We start from the raw sequence: 16,793 nt of genomic DNA on the forward strand, positions 1-16,793 counted from the left end.
TTCATGTAATAGCCCTCTCAGCTGAAATTCGTGTGTTGAGCATAAGTAGGTCTGCGCTCTCGCACCCCCTCACGCTCTCACAAGCATGCAGAACGGGAGAGAGAGAGAGAGAGAGAGAGAGCGTCAAGGTATGTTATGTATTTTAATGAAATTTACGCTTTTGTTATTCACGAACGCTGAATCAATTTAGTACGGTTGAAACTGTCTGTCCGTATACTAGTCACAGCTCGCGGCTGCAGTTGGTTTTATTGGATTTTGATTCTGCTTGTTAATTCGCCGTTTATTTCGCACAAACAAAATGTCATCGACATCAGCTCCCGCACCCGCACCGCCACCACCTCCACCAGCTGCTTCTGCGGCCGCTGGAAAGGGCATTCACACAAAGATATACAATGGCATGATTGGCGTCTGCGACAAATTTGTGCCAGCTAAAATGCGACCACTTTGGATGCATCCTGCAGGTGGGAATATACAAACGGAAATATATATTTTTTTGCATCCATATGTTAATGAAATTTACCACGTGTCGAATCTGTATTTACATTTGACTATTCGATAGGTCCAAAAACCGTTTTCTTTTGGGCACCAATAATTAAATGGGTAAGTAAACGATAACAGACAGATTGACAGACAGCCTGTTACATAATACAGACTGCATGACCTTCGCTATTTTTCATTATCTCTGTCTGCTGCTGATATAGCAAATCTGAATGACATTAATACAAAAAAATCTCGGAGAGTGTGCGAATTGCTTTTTATGAATATTTGTTTATACTGCCAGAGCAAAACTTGTTGAGTGTAATGTGTTTGTTGTTCCACGCAGCTGGTCGTTTAGAGAGCCAACACGCGATAAGTGAGCATTAGTGTGCGTGCGTGCGAATTATTATTGGGTTTCAAGTATTTATTTATATTACACTTGCAAACTCACACGCTATAATAACGATAACAGTAGCTAACGCTGTAATCGTAATGTCTAATGTTAAGTAACATAAATACTTTTATACTTTTATTATTTTAGTACCTGTCGACTATTTCGTATTTACATATAATACATAGATTGTTGCACGCGCTTTAATAATGATAACACTCTAATCACAACATCAAATCTAAATGAACATTAATATTCTTGCGTTTTCATTATGATTATCAACATTTTTATAGGGCCTTGTCATTGCTGGTTTAAGTGACTTGACTCGTCCGGCGGACACCATTTCCGTATCAGCTTGCGGTGCACTGGCTGCCACAGGCATTATCTGGTCCCGTTATTCGCTGGTTATTATACCCAAAAATTACAGTTTGTTTGCTGTCAATTTGTTTGTGGGACTGACGCAGATTGTACAGCTGGGACGCGCCTACAACTACCAATTAGAGCAGGAAAAACTGAACAAGGAGAAGGACGAGAAGCCAATTGTAGCTCAATAAACCATAGTACACATCTGCAAATTCCTGATGATGTGAACACGCACAACGTACATATGTCGCATATCGCACCACTGCGTTTTATATTAAGTTGTGCTTTAGTTTAAGCGACTGACCATTTTTTATTAGTCAGATATTGTTGCCTTACAAAACGTGATTCGTACTGCTTAAGTTTGTAAATGTTTGAGGCTTCAAGTATATTTTTAATTACACGTAATAGTTTAATAGAATTGTGATTTTTGTCATAAACACAAGCGAAAATAAATATAAACGTAAACATTCTCAAGACTTTTTAAACAACACAATGTAAATAATTATTTGAAATGATTTCAGCGCCCTTTTGTGGCCCGATATATATCGATAACAAATGAGTACTTTTGCTGGGGTGGGTGGCGAACATTCTTCACATCGCTGCCAACAGCTGTTTACACAAATTAAATATTTTCCACTTTATTGGCAAAATAAAAAATTAGTTTTAATCATGAATTTAATAAGTGGTATTAAATTGTATATTGAAAAGATGTGCACAGAGTCTGGACCAGGCATGAAAATTATATTGCTAGACAAAGAAACGGTATGTAATACCTCGAAAGGCTTTTTAAAGTTCTCACTGTTCACATTCACTTAATTTTTAGACGAGCATTATTTCAATGGCCTTTAGCCAATCTGATATGCTGCAACGTGAGGTGTATCTCTTTGAACGCCTGGATTCTGGCCGTTCGAACGAACGCTTAAAGTATCTGAAGTGCATTGTTTTCATACGGCCCACAAAGCAAAATATCCAACTGTTGGCAAACGAGCTGCGCAATCCCAAGTATAGCGCCTATTTTATATGTAAGTGTAACAGATGGTAAACACCCTTAAAAAGAATATACACTAATTGGTTTATGTAGATTTTAGCAATATCATACCGCGCACTGATATTAAATATCTGGCGGAATGCGATGAGTCAGAGTCTGTCCGTGAAGTAAAGGAATTGTATGCGGACTACCTGTGCGTTAATCCAAATTTATTCTCCCTGAACCTACCCAACTGCATGGCAAATCTTAACTGGCTGCCCGATTCATTGACACGCAGCGTACAGGGCATTACGGCTGTTCTACTGTCGCTCAAATTGAATCCGGTCATACGATATCGTGCCGGGTCGCAAGTGGCACAGCTTCTAGCCAAGTTGATCTACGATCAGACAACCAAAGAATCATCTCTATTCGATTTCCGCGGCAATGTTGATGGGGCTGCGCCACCCTTGCTGCTGTTGCTGGATCGCAGAGATGATCCAGTGACACCCTTGCTGCATCAATGGTCCTATCAAGCCATGGTGCACGAGCTGCTGAATATACGCAACAATCGCGTTGACTTGTCTGAGCGCCCCAATGTGCCCAAGGAGTTCAAGGAGCTGGTGCTCTCCGGTGACCAGGATGAGTTTTATGGCACCAATATGTATGCAAATTACGGTGAAATTGGCTCTACCATTAAACAGCTTATGGAGGAGTTTCAGCGCAAGGCGAATGATCACAAAAAAGTCGAGAGCATTAATGACATGAAGAACTTCATTGAATCCTATCCGCAGTTTAAAAAAATGTCTGGCACCGTACAAAAGCATTTATGCATCATGGGAGAACTGTCCAGTATTTCGAATAAGCGCAATCTTTTCGAGGTATCGGAGCTGGAGCAAGAGATAGCCTGTAAGGCCGAACACTCAGCACAGCTGCAGCGCATAAAAAAATTAATTGCCGACGAACGAGTCGACATCGATGATGCTGTCAAGCTGGTGGCATTGTATGCGCTGCGCTACGAACGGCATGCAAATTGCGATACATCTGGATTGCTGCAGATCATCAAGACACGTGGCGGTAATACACAGATTGTGCCCGCTTTGATTGAGTATGCGGGCACGCATGTGCGTCAGGGCGATCTATTTAATATGGTGCGCATCACAGATGCCGTGAAGTTGACAAGAATTCTGATCAAAGGTCTCAAAGGTGTGGAGAATGTGTTCACACAGCACACTCCACTGCTGAAAGAAACGCTGGAGGATGTGTTCAAAGGCCGTGAGCTCGATCCCATGTATCCAGCTATTAATTCAGAGCTGGTGCCATTTCGACGACCACCACAGGAGGTAGTAGTTTTTATCATTGGCGGTGCCACGTACGAAGAGGCCTTTGCCGTACATCAGCTGAACAATGCTGGATATCGGGTGATCCTTGGCGGCACCACCATACACAATTCCCAAAGCTTCATCAACGAAGTGCTGACGGCCACGAGTGGCACACAATTCAAACATACCAAATCCATGCTTAAGTATTGCTCCCCAGATAATCTTTAAGATACCCGATTCGGCTTATTCCATATGCATAATAATAATTGCTATTGTTAACTATTTATGTGTAATTTAAACAATTTATTATATATTGTTATGTAAAATATCTATGTGTACCATATTTTATTCATAAAGCGATTAATATAAATATATATTTATATCTTTTGACTACACTAATACAAATATTTATTTATAATTATAATAAGGTTTTTCGGAATGGCTTTTAGGTAATCTTAATAAAAAGTGCTAATATACACATTTAAGTAGAAAACCAGTTATGAATGCTAAAGCGTGAATGAAAAAGCACTGCTTAGATAAAAGTTTTATTTTAGATACAAGAAAATGGTTGGAAAAACCTCCATGACAACCGTAACACCGGTTACCCAATTCGTTTGCAACAAAAAATAATAAAAAGAATAACTCTTTTGAAATTAATTTCGGTATGTCCAGCCACTATTTCAACGAGATCTGGCATCAGGCGCAGCATGACTGTGAGCAATTGGCCATCCTCGACTATGAGCGACAGCATCAGAATGTGGATACAACAGTGGCTACCATCAGTGGAGTCACGGGCATTGTGTCCAGCTCTGTGGCAGCTGCAGCCGAATCCAAGAGCCTGCTGCAGGCGAGCATCTATGAATTCTATTTGCGATACATATGCCTGTGCAATAGATTGGAGGAGGTCTACGACAATGTAAGAAAATCAAAATATAGATCAGTTCTACTTCTTATAACATCTTTTGTCTCCTTCCCAGATGATTCAACCACAAAAACGAGAGCTAGTGCGCAAGCTGCTGGACGCCTGCTTGGGACGTGTGGTGGAGCTGAAGCATGACTTGGTGAACATTGATCTTATGGAGTTCAGCTACAACGATGAGGTAGTGGAGCGTCTGCGTCTGACGCCCATGGAAACAGAGCTGCGTATTCCACGTTACTTTCTGCGCGAGCGTGAGGAAGAGCTAGAACAGCGTAAGCGTACGATGCACGAGCTACTGATTAAACTGGGCTGGCTAGAGGAGCATCCACTAGAGGAGCAACTCACCGAGATTGAGGCCATAAGGCTGCTGCAGATGCACGAGCGCGCCCGCCAGGGTCGTCTTCGAGCCCACTTCATGAAGGAAATTAGAAAGGAAAAGGGCAAATCGGAGGATCGCACTGATAAAGAACGCACGGACTCCGGCTTAATGGCTGCCATGAAGATACAGAAAATGTGGCGCGGTCATACGGCTCGTCGCATCACGCGGCGTCGTAAGATGGACGAGATGATATTAATTGGCATGGTGCCGCCACCGGCTTCGGTGCTCAAAGAACGTGCCGAAAAATATGAACGGAACATCGAGACGGACGTTCGGCGAAGGTATGAGGCACAACGAGCCTACGCGGCGCAGTTTGAAGCACGCCAGTTGGCTATACAGGAGGAGATTAAACAGAAGCATGGTGCCACTATAAAGGAGGACATTGCCGATGAGATTCGGGCCTGGATCAAGGATTGCTATGACAAGACGGGCAAGCTGCCTGATTTTCCTTCCGAGGATCAGGGTGGCTCCCTGCACATCTTCAGTCGCCCGGGCACCGAGAGCGAACACAGTCGCTCTTCCGCGCGCTCCTCCAAAGAATCGCGTAAGACGAAGGATAAGTCCAAGTCGCCAGCACGCAGTGGAGACTTGAATGTTAACGATAATCAGGAAGAGGATATCAACTTCCAACCGGCTGCTTCAACTTGCCTTCCCGATATACGTGCCGAAATTGAATAGTATGTGTTTCCTAGTTTCCAGGATTATTTGATTTATTGATTGACCGTTCCTTCGCAGCTTTAACGATACCTGGCGTGACAAGGATGAGACTGGAGTACTCAGCCAGGCAGCCTACGAGGACATGATTTATGCGGAAAAGTATCAGGAGGTGGAGCTGGAATTCCGACGTGCCGTAGACGATGTAATGCGCCAGGAGCTGGAGCTTCTGCAAACGATGGTTGGAAAAAAGGTGAAGAAGAGTAATAAAAAGACACGACGTTCGGGCAAAAAGAGCAAAAAGAAGAAGGAAAAGGATCTGACGCCAGATCGCACTATTGAATCTCTTTACGAGGAGCTGGTTACCAATGGCATCATACGCAAATATCCAGAAATCAAATTAAAGCAATTTCTGGGCGACAAGGCGTTGACCGCACGCAATGGAACTAATCCCTCGCCGGGTGATATCCGCCAGGTGCTCACCGAATATTGCATTCTGCCGCTCGGCTCAGAGGCCATACACAATTGCACGCCACTCATACGCTCCGTACTGCTGGCCGGTCCGCGCGGATCGGGCAAGAAGGCGCTGCTGCATGCCATTTGTACGGAAGTTGGCGCCGTTCTCTTTGATCTTACGCCAGCCAACATTGTTGGCAAGTATCCAGGTAAATCGGGTCTCATCATGTTGATACACCTGGTACTCAAGGTGTCCAGATTGCTGCAACCAGCTGTCATTTATATGGGCGATGCAGAGCGTCCGTTTATGAAGAAAATACCCAAAACAGATCGCACAGATCCCAAGCGCTTGAAAAAGGATTTACCAAAGATGATCAAGAATATTGCACCCGAGGATCGGGTCATATTTGTGGGCACCACAAGTTTGCCCTGGGAGGCGGATCAGAAACTACTGCAATCAGTCTACAATCGTTTCATCTACATTCCACGTCCCGATTATGGCGCCATGTCGCATGCCTGGAAAACGCTTTTACAGTAAGCAATCCCCTTGATCCATTTTATTATGGCTGTTTCATAATACAAATGTTTTTCAGTGAGTATTCTGGAGGCATCTCCACTTTAGATACGAGCGCTATGGCCAAAATATCGGATGGCTATACCATTGGGGCGATTGATGCCTGTCTGCGTGAGGTGATGAGCTGCAAGCGCAAGCTTCAGTTACGATCGCAGCCTCTAACAAATGCAGAGCTCATTAACGTTCTTTGGTGGGTATAAATATATAGATCTAATTACCCTATATTAATGCTTATATATTCATTTCAGTTCTCGTGATCCCGTCTATCGCGAGGAAGAGGAGGCGTTCGAATCGTGGTGGTCGAAAACCCCATTGGGTCGACGTCGTCAACGCTTTTTGGAACTCGAGGAAGAACGCCTGATGGAGGAACAGGCTCAGCAGGCCAAACAAGGCAACGGCAACAAAAAGAAAGGCCTGAGTTAAGCCTTTAAATAACAATTTGAGTTTTCATTACTATTTTAGCTTATAAATAAAATCCTTATTCCCGCATTTGCAGCGTAGCTCATGTACTGAAAGTTTAAGTGTCTCATGATCCTCGAGAAGTTGCTGCAGCTCCTGCAGCTTTTCTTGCAACATCGCCTTTTGATCGCCCAAACACCAAAGCAAACTCACATGAAATGAGGGATTCTTATAAAATTGCTCCAGGCGATAATCACGCATAACCGAATCCACACAATGCAACAGCCCCGACATTTTCGTCGTATATGCGGCATCGAGCTGCACGGCCAAAAATGTCCTTGTGCGTTCCTCATTTGTGTAGACTTCCAGCTGGAATTTCAGTCATTATATATTACAATATAAATAAAAAGTAGTGGGACTTTTACAAACCGAATTCAGCGTGCTGTTGAACCTGCAGAAAAATAAATATAAGCTTTTTGGCACGAGTAGAATAACAAATTTAATAAACACATACCCAACACAGCTGTGGAGCGCGTGCTGTAACGATCGCTGAAACTCATCAATTTGATGGTATTGTAACACCACAGTTTTGCTTAAACTCAAATGCAGTGATTCATTGGGCTGCAGCTCAAGATGTGGCGCTAGCGTTTCAATAGCTTCCCGTTGAAAATCTTCCAGCTGTTCAGCACAGGCAAGGGCGGGTACATAAACAAATGTTGCCCAATTGCCGCGTTCGTGCTTAAAGCTCCGTATGCGTCCGCCATGTAACGTCGGATTGTCAAAATCATCCTGTTCATCATCGCTGGCAGGTTTAGCTATCTTGGCGCCCAACAAGGAGGCAGCTGTGGGTAAAGCCGATCTAATGGATTTTAAATATAAATTGCATGGTATAAACCATCTGTGACATTACCTCTTCAAGTTAACTGATCCATGAGCTATTATTTCTGGTTCCTCGTTCTCAGAGCTGGAACTGCTGCCATAATCCACTAGAGCCATATTACCGATAATATATTTTTAACAAATTCGCTACTTTTTCATTAAAATAAAGGTGTGACCATTTGGCGAACAACATAATCGATTTTTTCTACACAGCACGCACGATACCTGTTGAGCAACTTAATTCAAGCTTTTATAGACTTTAAAGGATTTTATTTTTCAATACCTCCTGCATATATGCGCTAAATCTTTGCAATTTGAATTTCCCAATTCTTGCATTGTGATGGTATTTTTATGTCGAAATTGGGTATTTTGAAAATTTTGTAAACACGTTCACACCGGCGCAGAGTGTGTCAATCAAAAGTCTCTCTACAATTCGTCCGGCACATTTCGACACATCTATTTATTTTTGATTAATATTCCTAAACAATGCAACTGCATGCGAATCGCTGAATAGACGATAACAAAGTTAAACCATCAATAAAAATAACAAATAAAGCAGAAAATGCAGCTGGGCTCCAAGCTACACGTTTACAAAGGCGAATGGGGGCTGCCGTCCATAGATTTCGAATGTATGCGTGCTTTGGTAAGTTCCGTTGCATCATAATCAGCAACTCCTCGCTATCGGCCATATGAATACATACTTGTATAAATAAATATTAAAATTCCGATTTTTTATATAAAATACACATGTTAATTAATTGTCATTTTGTTGAAAATTTTTAGTGTTTACTCCGATTTACCCGCTGCCCCATGGAAATCGAAACAAACACGAATCCTTTGCGTTCAGGGGCTGGGAAACTACCGTATCTTCAAATTGGCAATGATAAATTTCATGGCTATAAAGATATCAAACGAATACTGGATCTTGAGGTGAATATATATAAATAAGCCGGGTCAATAAACCAGTTGGCTATTTATAGCACATGTGATTGCTTGGCATGTACGCCAATTGAGCGCGAAATTAATGTATGTATGTTTTGGTCTTTCAGGGTTATCCGGTTGATGCGCATTTAAATACGAAACAAAAACATCTCTCCATTACATACTCGAATTGGGTCTTCACACAACTTCATGCCTACTATCATTATTACTTGTACGGTGAGCCGAACAACTATGATACGACCACTCGTGGCCTGTACGCAAAGCGGACACCATTCCCATTCAATTTCTACTACCCTTCAACGTATCAGCGGGAGGCGTGCGATGTGGTGCAGGTGCTCGGAGGCTTTGATATAAATGATAAGCTGGAAAAGCACGAGGGTGACTATGTAAGCGAATACTGGCATCTATATAAATTAAAAGCCTGTTGCCTTATTGACTCGGTTTTCATTAATTCTTTAACTTGTTGCGTCATATGAATTTGTGTTTCTAATGTACTTAAATGCCATCATTCATGAGTGATTTATTACTTCATCTTTTAACCATCACAATTGAGCTGTAGAATACAGAAAGTCTTGTGATTATAAAAAAGATACTGTTATATTGTTTATATTCTTCAACTGTCTAATCCTTAAATTTCTTATTTTCTCTTCAGCTTGCAGCAAATGCCAAAAAATGTGTGAATTTACTTTCTCGCAAATTGGGACGAAAAGTTTGGTTTTTTGGGGATACGTACAGCGAATTGGATGCCGTTGTTTATAGTTATTTAGCAATAATCTACCATATAACACTGCCCAATAATCCACTACAAAATCACATAAAAGGCTGTCAAAATTTAGTGAATTTCATTAAGCGAATCACCAAGGATATATTCCGGAATGAATGCTATAGTTCCATCAAAATGACAAAAGCACCCAGCCAATCGGATTCAATGCTAACGCCATCAGAGCGTAAATTCATGGAGACGGATCTCAATACAAAGATATTCGCTGGAGTTGGCGCCGTATTGGCAATGGGTGCCTTTGCAGCATGGCGAGGCATTTACACCCAGGTAAGAAGGATTTCTAAAAAAGTTCTCATTATTTTATCATAAGGAAGTTACGCTTGGCTTGTAAACGAGGGAATAATCAAAAAATAAATAGATCAAAATTGTATAATTTATGTGCTAAAAAAATTCTAAGGTAACTTAAAGTAAATAATAATTTGTCCGTAATTCATATCATTTACTTCATAAGCTTCGGAAAAAGTTTTGTTTGACCTCCAAACGAAGGCTCAATCAAAATATAAATATGTCAAAAAATTACATAAAATTTTTTAAGGTAATTTTAAGTAACGTTTGGAAATATTTGACTTTAATTATTGATTGGCTTTTTAATTTTGATTGCAGTTAACACGTTCGTCAACGGACTACGACGGCATCGACTACGAGGACGACGATATGGATGAGGTGTTGGATTAGTTACAGCTCTGTACAGATGTAGTTCTAACAATCGATGTATATTTATATTAACAACATAGGAAAAAGAGTGAAATCTAAAAGCACAGCAGTAATTTTTCCATAAGAAAATCGTTTAAAAAAGAAAAAAAAAAATAGAAAATCCTACATATTTATGTACATACGATTCGAAGCTATATAAATTATTAATGCGCCGTAAGCTATTTGTCATTGTTTTTAAAACTATTTACCTATATGAAATTGTATGTTAAAAAAGGAAACACTACAATCAGCAACCAAAGCGTAATAAAACGTACAACTGATGCTGACAAATTTTAATTCAATTGTTATTTTGATCTAGTATATACGAGTATATAAAAAATAACTCCCATTTGATATGTGTGTTTTTGCTTGACTATACGAATCTTTTATTAAAAAACTAAACTTAGTATTAAAATAGTTTTAATATTAAAAAAATTGGTTTCTTTTTTTTTCAGAGGATATCAATTTAGACAGAAATCAAACAATTGGTGAAAATAATATATATATAGTTATTATAGTATATGAGCGATAATGGAATATCTCTAAATGAATGGTCCCGCTCCATTGGCATATTCATGTCTTGAGCGCATCCTGGAGTTTTTTTCGTGCCACTCCCACGCGATCCTCCTGCTTTCGAATATCGTCTTCGGAGATGATTACTGCATGCATTAGAGGCTGTTCGGGATTCATGAATGCCATGGCGTTCTTCGCTAGATCTGCCTTTGTCGAGCTCTGGCCATGTACGCCGGCATTGAGCATGTGCAAGGCTGTGGCCACCGACTGCAATACGGTCTGTTCGTTGACATTGGGGCCAACGGTGCGTATGGTTTTTGGCAGTGATATATCTTCAAGCTCTTCACCGTTATCATGACAGGCCCGCAAGCGCTCCAAGCGCTTCTCCCAGAACAGCTGCTTTGGCTTCTCCTGCCCGCCGTGTTTGACGTCGTGCTTCACTTTGCTCGGCTCATGATTGCGGATAACCGTCACCGGCTGTTTGAAAATTGAAGCTGTCTGTCGAATCGGTGGCACCAGGGAGACATCTGTGCGCAAATTGCGGCTGTAAAAGGGAGACAATTAGATTATATACGGCTTTATAGAGGGCACAAGGAAAGTAATGTGAAAGAACATGCAGAATATTACAGAATTGTAGAGCAATTAACTAAGAAAAAAATTACAAAATTAGTGCAATTATTATTTACAAATTGGCCAATCGATTGATTTGCATTATATAGAATGGTTAGTGGCGAAAAAATTGATGTAGACAGGCGCATGCAAGAGCTCGCTCAGCCAAGGACAATCAACTTGGCTCTACCTGAATTCAAATTGTTGTTGCTGTTGTTGTTGTTGCTGCTGCTGCTGTTGCTGCTGCTGGCGTAAATTAGTTGCCGTCGCTGCGATTATCGATGGCACTGCTGTTATCGATGCTGCAATTCCCCCACTGTTGATGTTGGACGCGGAGCCTTGCGTTTGAGCTCGGCTATATTTACGCTTTAGAGCATTAGCAGGGTTTACGCCTGGGCTAGCGTTGCCGATAATGGCGCCCGCTGCATTGCAGCGGTACAACGATATGGATGGCGAGGGCATTTGTCGTTGTGTTTGCATTTTGCCAGTTTGAAAATCAAAATTGCTGATGTCAAACATTTCGGTATTCAATTGGCGTGCTAATTGTGGTTTACTCTCAATTCGCTTGCCTGTCGGGCTGTGCACATCCAATAGATGAACGGTTCAGGAACGCAAAGTATGAGGGTGGGAAATTTCGTGTGTGCGTATGTGTATATGTTTTTATGTGCAAGTGTGTGTGTGGGAGTGTGTTGGTGTGTGGCAAATGTAATAACAAAAAGAGAGTAGTGAGAGTGAGTTAAACGTATTCGTTATCGCACGTGCAGTCACTTTATGTTTTTGTGTTTATATTACAATTTACGTTAGTTGCCAGGCTCCACCTTCACCGTGTACCTGCTTAACTAGCAGCCAAGTAATATGCTTGGTTACCTGTAGTAGAACACATCAACTCCCGTGTTGCAACCAGATTTCTTATGCACTTCTTCGCGCTGCCAGCCCTTTGGTAGTGCGTTGCAATCAACGCGTTTTCTTTCAATTGTAATGTTCGGATTCATTTGCATGCTCCTAAATATTTTCCTTTTTGTTTATTTTTCTTACATTTGTTGGAAGCAGCGTCTCATTCGATACTTTAGCAAAACGATATAAGTACTAGCAAGAATAATTCGTGAAAGAAGATTCACTCCATGCAATAAGTTATGCCTATGACGTCACATTTGCATATGTTTATGTACGCTAAGATGATTGAGACCAATACATATTTTACATTCCTTCTAAAAGTAATACTATATGGCCAATTTTATAAAATAGTTTTTGTAGAAAAAGTAAATAAACGTAATGTTTTCAACAGCAACCATTTATACATGATTTGTGTACTCTTATACTAATTTTTTAAACATCAGTGTTGGATAATGCTTCAATAACATTGACAATGCGAATGAGCGAAAGAAGAAGAAGCACGAGTCGACGACGTAAGTAATTTTCGTGTGACTAAACTTTAATTCCACTGGCGTGGTTGAACGATTATTACACATTTATTATTCGAACAATGTAATATTGAACTATACAAAATGGTTGCAAGCTATTCCAATATGTCGTCAACATATTTGCAGGCTCACAAACAGAACAGATTGACAGTCACCGTTTTCGCTTTTGGGACAACAAGAACAAGTGGCAGCTGGAAGTTTAGGCCAATAAACTAAAAAGGGGAAAGTAAATACAAAGGAAAATGTCTTCATCAGCCATATTTGTGCTGGACGTGAAGGGGAAGGTGTTAATATCCCGCAATTATCGCGGCGACAATATTGACATGGCTGTAATCGATAAGTTCATGCCGCTGCTCATGGAACGTGAAGAAGAAGGTCTCGTCACGCCCATTCTGCAGACCTCCGAGACCACCTTTGCCTATATTAAGACAAATAACTTGTACATTGTGTCCACGACGCCGCGCAATAAGAATGTAAATATTGCGCTCGTTTTCGTATTCCTGCACAAAATCGCACAGGTGTTTGTGGAGTATTTCAAAGAGTTGGAGGAGGAGTCCATTCGCGATAATTTCGTTATAATATACGAGCTGCTTGACGAACTCATCGATTTCGGCTATCCCCAGACAACGGATTCGAAAATACTGCAGGAGTATATCACGCAAGAGGGTCACAAGTTGGAATTGCAACCACGCATACCCGTTGCCGTAACGAATGCAGTGTCCTGGCGCTCTGAGGGTATTAAATATCGCAAAAATGAGGTATTTCTGGATGTCATCGAGTCGGTCAATTTGCTGGCAAATGCCAATGGCAATGTGCTGCGTAGCGAAATTGTGGGCGCCATCAAAATGCGCGTCTATCTGTCCGGTATGCCGGAGCTTCGTTTGGGACTCAACGACAAGGTGCTCTTCGAGAGCACCGGACGTGGCAAATCCAAGTCCGTTGAGCTGGAAGATGTCAAGTTCCATCAGTGTGTGCGTCTTTCCCGCTTCGAAAACGATCGCACAATCTCGTTCATACCACCGGATGGCGAGTTTGAGCTGATGTCATATCGCCTAAACACGCATGTGAGTGGAATAAATAATCCTCATCTTTCAGAACCTTCATATATAATGTGTCATTCCACATCAGGTCAAACCACTGATATGGATAGAATCGGTTATCGAGCGACACGCCCATTCGCGTGTGGAGTATATGATTAAGGCAAAATCGCAATTCAAGCGCCGCTCGACGGCCAACAATGTGGAAATTGTAATACCTGTGCCCGCCGATGCGGATTCGCCCAAGTTCAAGACCACCATTGGCAGCTGCAAATACGCCCCGGAGCAGAATGCCATCATATGGACAATTAAATCGTTTCCAGGCGGCAAGGAGTATCTAATGCGTGCCCACTTTGGCCTGCCCAGCGTGGAGAGCGAGGACAACACTGAGGGTAAACCACCCATACAGGTGCGCTTCGAGATTCCCTACTTTACCACGTCGGGCATACAGGTGCGTTATCTGAAGATCATTGAGAAGAGCGGCTACCAGGCGTTGCCCTGGGTCCGTTATATCACCCAGAACGGTGACTATCAGCTGCGCACCAACTAAGCCACGGCCACACACGATCACACACACACGCGCGCGCATTCCAGCCAAGCTTAAGCGAACATCTCTCTTGTTGCGTCTTATATTTTAGTAAGGAGTATGTTAGTTAGCTGCCTCACCTTCACACTGTGCGTTAAGTCGAAAGTATATATATATTTAAATTGAAAATGGTATTCCTGCAAAAGGAAAATCGTTCTAAAGCTGATATCTAAGCTTTAAATTAATTTAGATTCTAGTCGGCCTAAGGCATGGCTACAAAATTCTACACAAATTAAAATTTATATTGGAAATTCAAAATCTGTAAAGCAGTGATGTTATAATTGATTCACCACGGTTACCGCTCAGCGAATTTTAAATAACTATAATATTTAATATTTTCCGAGTGTTGCGCATTGTTTAAAATCCTTGTGAGAATCGATCTTAGCTAATTTTTGCACAACACTAATTCGCATCCAATAAACTTCAGCTTGATCCTTTGCAGGAATACCCTTAACTATAATGTATTGTTTTATTTCTGCGTATTGTATTGTATTTTTTATGTAAATCAAACTAATAAATTTTTAAAAACATTTTCAAATGTAACGACACTCGACTTAATCTGTGCCACAAAATATATTACAAAATGTTTTTAATTTCTTGTTGGCCCCTTAATAACCCGAATTATTTAAGTTTCGTCTACGTATTTAGCAACAAATTTCAGATGGTTTGGAACCATTCAAAACAAAACACAAGATTGCTTAAGCTTAATAAATGCACTTTTCGATGAGTCTCTCCGTTAAAGATTTGTAGGATTTCAGTTTCGTTCAGTTTTGTCGATTCGCCCTCTATTGCTTGAAGCTTTTCAAGGGATAGTGTTGTTTGTGGGCCTCCACATGTTGCTCCAGCTCGCGCTGTTGCTCCAGCAGATGCTTGGGCATGTCGGCATAGACGCCCTCGAACATCTCACGCCAATTGGGTTTTAGTTTCTTTTCGGAAATGGCGATCTGTTTGAGCACCTGCTTGCGCACTCCGCTCACAAATTCCGTTTCCTCTTTCTCGTTGAACCAGCCTTTGTGCACCATATAGCTCTTCAACTTGGAGATAGGATGCTCCAGCGTGTTCCACATTTCAATCTCCTCCGCCGAGCGATACGCCGTACTGTCATCTGACGTCGAATGATGACTGACCCGGTAGGCCAGGGCCTCAAGCACAACTGGTTTATTCTCTCGCAGAACATATTCCCGAGCTCGCTTCATCGCATTGTAGACGGCAAACACATCTGTACCATCCACACGGACGGTAGCTATGCCATAGCCCATGGGACCACGTCCAGCAATGCCATCGCCTCGGTATTGTTCATTCGACGGCGTGGAGATGGCGAAGCCATTGTTACGACTAAAACAAGAAATTGAATTGAAGATAATATTCCAAAATAATTATAGTTTAGAGTATACTCCTCTGCTACATACCAAAAGAAAATCACTGGACACTCGAGCGTGGCAGCGAAATTGAATGCTGCATGGGCATCACCCTCGGATGCAGCTCCTTCGCCAAAGTAGCAAACAACGCAGGAGTCGTTGTTCGGCTTACGTTTTAGAGCATAGGCGGCGCCTACAGCTTGTGGTATCTGTGTGGCTAGGTAGAGAGGAGAAAGGAATTAGTACGTGGATAACATTTATAATACAAGCTTCTTACACAATGGACTGGAGATGGTGACAAAGTTAAGCTCTTTGGAGCCATAGTGCACGGGCATCTGCTTGCCGCGACCCAGATCATCGTCGTTGCCATAGCACTGATCGATGAACTGATCAATGCGGAAGCCGCGCCAGACCAGGACACCTGCCTCTCGGTACTGGCCATAGATCACGTCACGCATTTCAAGGGCGGCAGCGCTTCCGATGTGCGAGGCCTCCTCGCCAAAATTGGTCATGTAGAACGAGATGCGCCCCTGTCGCTGTGACTCATATAATATTTTGTCCATGGTGGACAGCAGCAGCATATCACGAAACATTTTCTCAACTATCTCCTGGCTCAGTTGGGGATCCTCTTGCTCGTTGAGTACGTAGCCATCGCGATCCATGACTCGATAGATTGGTATGGGTGCATAATCTTCTGGCATTGTCAGTTTCAGATTGTTTACAAATGATGCATCACGTGCACCTGGAAAAGCGTAACGATCGTCCACTGTCTTTACACCGGCACTGTAGCTGCGTTGTACGCCCGAAAGCTAACAATGAAAATAGTTAATTTCACTCTATTGTGAACTCCAGGAATACTAACCATTCTGGTATTTTGCTTTGCAGCATTGAAAAGTTGAACGGATTTGCGGAGGAATGACATATTTACAAATGAACAGTGGAAAGGATAACTGCAACAGGACAAGGTAGAAGTAAATGGTTGTATTTACTTATTTATATTTGGTTCCGCTCTGTTCTGTTGCTGCCTTGTGCTCCAAATCAGCTGCGTTACGCAACAGGTAAACTGAGCCATGTAC

The 16,793-nt window shown here is 41.9% G+C and overlaps 8 protein-coding genes across 13 annotated transcripts; 5 read left to right on the plus strand and 3 right to left on the minus strand.

The window, feature by feature from the left end:
• Positions 1 to 165: 165 nt before the first annotated feature.
• On the plus strand, positions 166 to 1,700 carry LOC108613438 (mitochondrial pyruvate carrier 2). The gene is made up of 3 exons (XM_018006921.2): positions 166 to 461; positions 560 to 600; positions 1,162 to 1,700. Exons 1-3 carry the CDS (start codon positions 299 to 301, stop codon positions 1,420 to 1,422), a joined length of 465 nt encoding a protein of 154 aa, XP_017862410.1. The 5' UTR covers positions 166 to 298; the 3' UTR covers positions 1,423 to 1,700.
• Positions 1,701 to 1,781: 81 nt separating this feature from the next.
• Vps45 (vacuolar protein sorting 45) lies at positions 1,782 to 3,912 on the plus strand. Its single transcript, XM_018006642.2, has 3 exons — positions 1,782 to 1,993; positions 2,055 to 2,253; positions 2,313 to 3,912. The coding sequence occupies exons 1-3, from the start codon at positions 1,787 to 1,789 to the stop codon at positions 3,743 to 3,745; spliced, it is 1,839 nt and encodes a 612-aa protein (XP_017862131.1). The 5' UTR covers positions 1,782 to 1,786; the 3' UTR covers positions 3,746 to 3,912.
• A 116-nt stretch (positions 3,913 to 4,028) lies between these two features.
• Positions 4,029 to 6,922, plus strand: LOC108613454 (dynein regulatory complex subunit like-11). Its single transcript, XM_018006943.2, has 5 exons — positions 4,029 to 4,433; positions 4,495 to 5,492; positions 5,551 to 6,459; positions 6,519 to 6,689; positions 6,748 to 6,922. The coding sequence occupies exons 1-5, from the start codon at positions 4,182 to 4,184 to the stop codon at positions 6,920 to 6,922; spliced, it is 2,505 nt and encodes an 834-aa protein (XP_017862432.1). The 5' UTR covers positions 4,029 to 4,181.
• LOC108613417 (U6 snRNA phosphodiesterase 1) lies at positions 6,453 to 8,198 on the minus strand. Of its 2 annotated transcripts, none has more exons than XM_089463184.1 (5): positions 7,809 to 8,089; positions 7,413 to 7,757; positions 7,328 to 7,349; positions 7,112 to 7,267; positions 6,453 to 6,924 (listed from the first exon to the last, which is right to left on the minus strand). In XM_089463184.1, the coding sequence occupies exons 1-5, from the start codon at positions 7,892 to 7,894 to the stop codon at positions 6,919 to 6,921; spliced, it is 615 nt and encodes a 204-aa protein (XP_089319310.1). In that variant the 5' UTR covers positions 7,895 to 8,089; the 3' UTR covers positions 6,453 to 6,918. The 2 variants fall into 2 exon arrangements, with proteins under 2 accessions (XP_089319310.1, XP_017862354.1); XM_018006865.2 differs by having other exon boundaries at positions 6,919 to 7,267; positions 7,809 to 8,002; positions 8,061 to 8,198.
• A 79-nt stretch (positions 8,199 to 8,277) lies between these two features.
• LOC108613401 (metaxin-1 homolog) lies at positions 8,278 to 10,490 on the plus strand. Of its 2 annotated transcripts, XR_016268715.1 has the most exons (6): positions 8,278 to 8,420; positions 8,561 to 8,707; positions 8,827 to 9,105; positions 9,372 to 9,897; positions 9,952 to 10,035; positions 10,104 to 10,490. XR_016268715.1 is itself a non-coding variant. In XM_018006841.2 (5 exons), exons 1-5 carry the CDS (start codon positions 8,340 to 8,342, stop codon positions 10,173 to 10,175), a joined length of 975 nt encoding a protein of 324 aa, XP_017862330.1. In that variant the 5' UTR covers positions 8,278 to 8,339; the 3' UTR covers positions 10,176 to 10,490. The 2 variants fall into 2 exon arrangements, 1 of the variants encoding a protein (XP_017862330.1); XM_018006841.2 differs by lacking the exon at positions 9,952 to 10,035 and having other exon boundaries at positions 9,372 to 9,767.
• On the minus strand, positions 10,102 to 12,548 carry MBD-like (methyl-CpG-binding domain protein 2). Of its 3 annotated transcripts, none has more exons than XM_018006810.2 (3): positions 12,351 to 12,548; positions 11,506 to 11,892; positions 10,102 to 11,250 (listed from the first exon to the last, which is right to left on the minus strand). In XM_018006810.2, exons 1-3 carry the CDS (start codon positions 12,371 to 12,373, stop codon positions 10,767 to 10,769), a joined length of 894 nt encoding a protein of 297 aa, XP_017862299.1. In that variant the 5' UTR covers positions 12,374 to 12,548; the 3' UTR covers positions 10,102 to 10,766. The 3 variants fall into 3 exon arrangements, with proteins under 3 accessions (XP_017862299.1, XP_017862290.1, XP_017862307.1); XM_018006801.2 differs by having other exon boundaries at positions 12,183 to 12,500; XM_018006818.2 differs by lacking the exon at positions 11,506 to 11,892 and having other exon boundaries at positions 12,183 to 12,500.
• Positions 12,549 to 12,573: 25 nt separating this feature from the next.
• Positions 12,574 to 14,902, plus strand: AP-1mu (adaptor protein complex 1, mu subunit). Of its 2 annotated transcripts, none has more exons than XM_018006725.2 (3): positions 12,574 to 12,721; positions 12,863 to 13,800; positions 13,865 to 14,902. In XM_018006725.2, exons 2-3 carry the CDS (start codon positions 12,979 to 12,981, stop codon positions 14,321 to 14,323), a joined length of 1,281 nt encoding a protein of 426 aa, XP_017862214.1. In that variant the 5' UTR covers positions 12,574 to 12,721; positions 12,863 to 12,978; the 3' UTR covers positions 14,324 to 14,902. The 2 variants fall into 2 exon arrangements, with proteins under 2 accessions (XP_017862214.1, XP_017862223.1); XM_018006734.2 differs by having other exon boundaries at positions 12,650 to 12,800.
• On the minus strand, positions 14,815 to 16,793 carry BckdhA (Branched chain keto acid dehydrogenase E1 subunit alpha). Its single transcript, XM_089463180.1, has 4 exons — positions 16,580 to 16,793; positions 15,995 to 16,526; positions 15,769 to 15,934; positions 14,815 to 15,694 (listed from the first exon to the last, which is right to left on the minus strand). The coding sequence occupies exons 1-4, from the start codon at positions 16,637 to 16,639 to the stop codon at positions 15,145 to 15,147; spliced, it is 1,308 nt and encodes a 435-aa protein (XP_089319306.1). The 5' UTR covers positions 16,640 to 16,793; the 3' UTR covers positions 14,815 to 15,144.

The sequence above is a fragment of the Drosophila arizonae genome, chromosome 2 (genome assembly GCF_054131065.1).
Source record: "Drosophila arizonae isolate 15081-1271.41 chromosome 2, UAZ_ARI_1.0, whole genome shotgun sequence".
NCBI lineage: Eukaryota > Metazoa > Arthropoda > Insecta > Diptera > Drosophilidae > Drosophila > Drosophila arizonae.

Excerpts from the sequence above, each read along its gene's own strand:
- LOC108613438 (XM_018006921.2), top strand. The coding sequence starts at position 299 with ATGTCATCGACATCAGCTCCCGCACCCGCACCGCCACCACCTCCACCA. Across the intron at positions 462-559 it reads ACTTTGGATGCATCCTGCAG|GTCCAAAAACCGTTTTCTTT; the intron begins GTGGGAATATAC and ends ACTATTCGATAG. Across the intron at positions 601-1,161 it reads GGGCACCAATAATTAAATGG|GGCCTTGTCATTGCTGGTTT; the intron begins GTAAGTAAACGA and ends ACATTTTTATAG.
- Vps45 (XM_018006642.2), top strand. The coding sequence starts at position 1,787 with ATGAGTACTTTTGCTGGGGTGGGTGGCGAACATTCTTCACATCGCTGC. Across the intron at positions 1,994-2,054 it reads TATTGCTAGACAAAGAAACG|ACGAGCATTATTTCAATGGC; the intron begins GTATGTAATACC and ends CTTAATTTTTAG. Across the intron at positions 2,254-2,312 it reads GTATAGCGCCTATTTTATAT|ATTTTAGCAATATCATACCG; the intron begins GTAAGTGTAACA and ends TGGTTTATGTAG.
- LOC108613454 (XM_018006943.2), top strand. The coding sequence starts at position 4,182 with ATGTCCAGCCACTATTTCAACGAGATCTGGCATCAGGCGCAGCATGAC. Across the intron at positions 5,493-5,550 it reads ATACGTGCCGAAATTGAATA|CTTTAACGATACCTGGCGTG; the intron begins GTATGTGTTTCC and ends GTTCCTTCGCAG. Across the intron at positions 6,690-6,747 it reads GAGCTCATTAACGTTCTTTG|TTCTCGTGATCCCGTCTATC; the intron begins GTGGGTATAAAT and ends TATTCATTTCAG.
- LOC108613417 (XM_018006865.2), bottom strand. The coding sequence starts at position 7,894 with ATGGCTCTAGTGGATTATGGCAGCAGTTCCAGCTCTGAGAACGAGGAA. Across the intron at positions 7,350-7,412 it reads GCGCTCCACAGCTGTGTTGG|GTTCAACAGCACGCTGAATT; the intron begins GTATGTGTTTAT and ends ATTTTTCTGCAG. Across the intron at positions 7,268-7,327 it reads TCAACAGCACGCTGAATTCG|CTGGAAGTCTACACAAATGA; the intron begins GTTTGTAAAAGT and ends CTGAAATTCCAG.
- LOC108613401 (XM_018006841.2), top strand. The coding sequence starts at position 8,340 with ATGCAGCTGGGCTCCAAGCTACACGTTTACAAAGGCGAATGGGGGCTG. Across the intron at positions 9,106-9,371 it reads AAAAGCACGAGGGTGACTAT|CTTGCAGCAAATGCCAAAAA; the intron begins GTAAGCGAATAC and ends TTTTCTCTTCAG. Across the intron at positions 9,768-10,103 it reads GGCGAGGCATTTACACCCAG|TTAACACGTTCGTCAACGGA; the intron begins GTAAGAAGGATT and ends TTTTGATTGCAG.
- MBD-like (XM_018006801.2), bottom strand. The coding sequence starts at position 12,313 with ATGCAAATGAATCCGAACATTACAATTGAAAGAAAACGCGTTGATTGC. Across the intron at positions 11,893-12,182 it reads GTTGATGTGTTCTACTACAG|CCCGACAGGCAAGCGAATTG; the intron begins GTAACCAAGCAT and ends GGATGTGCACAG. Across the intron at positions 11,251-11,505 it reads CAACAACAATTTGAATTCAG|CCGCAATTTGCGCACAGATG; the intron begins GTAGAGCCAAGT and ends TCCCTTTTACAG.
- AP-1mu (XM_018006725.2), top strand. The coding sequence starts at position 12,979 with ATGTCTTCATCAGCCATATTTGTGCTGGACGTGAAGGGGAAGGTGTTA. Across the intron at positions 13,801-13,864 it reads CATATCGCCTAAACACGCAT|GTCAAACCACTGATATGGAT; the intron begins GTGAGTGGAATA and ends ATTCCACATCAG.
- BckdhA (XM_089463180.1), bottom strand. The coding sequence starts at position 16,639 with ATGTCATTCCTCCGCAAATCCGTTCAACTTTTCAATGCTGCAAAGCAA. Across the intron at positions 15,935-15,994 it reads CACCATCTCCAGTCCATTGT|CCACACAGATACCACAAGCT; the intron begins GTAAGAAGCTTG and ends CTCTCTACCTAG. Across the intron at positions 15,695-15,768 it reads TGTCCAGTGATTTTCTTTTG|TCGTAACAATGGCTTCGCCA; the intron begins GTATGTAGCAGA and ends TTCTTGTTTTAG.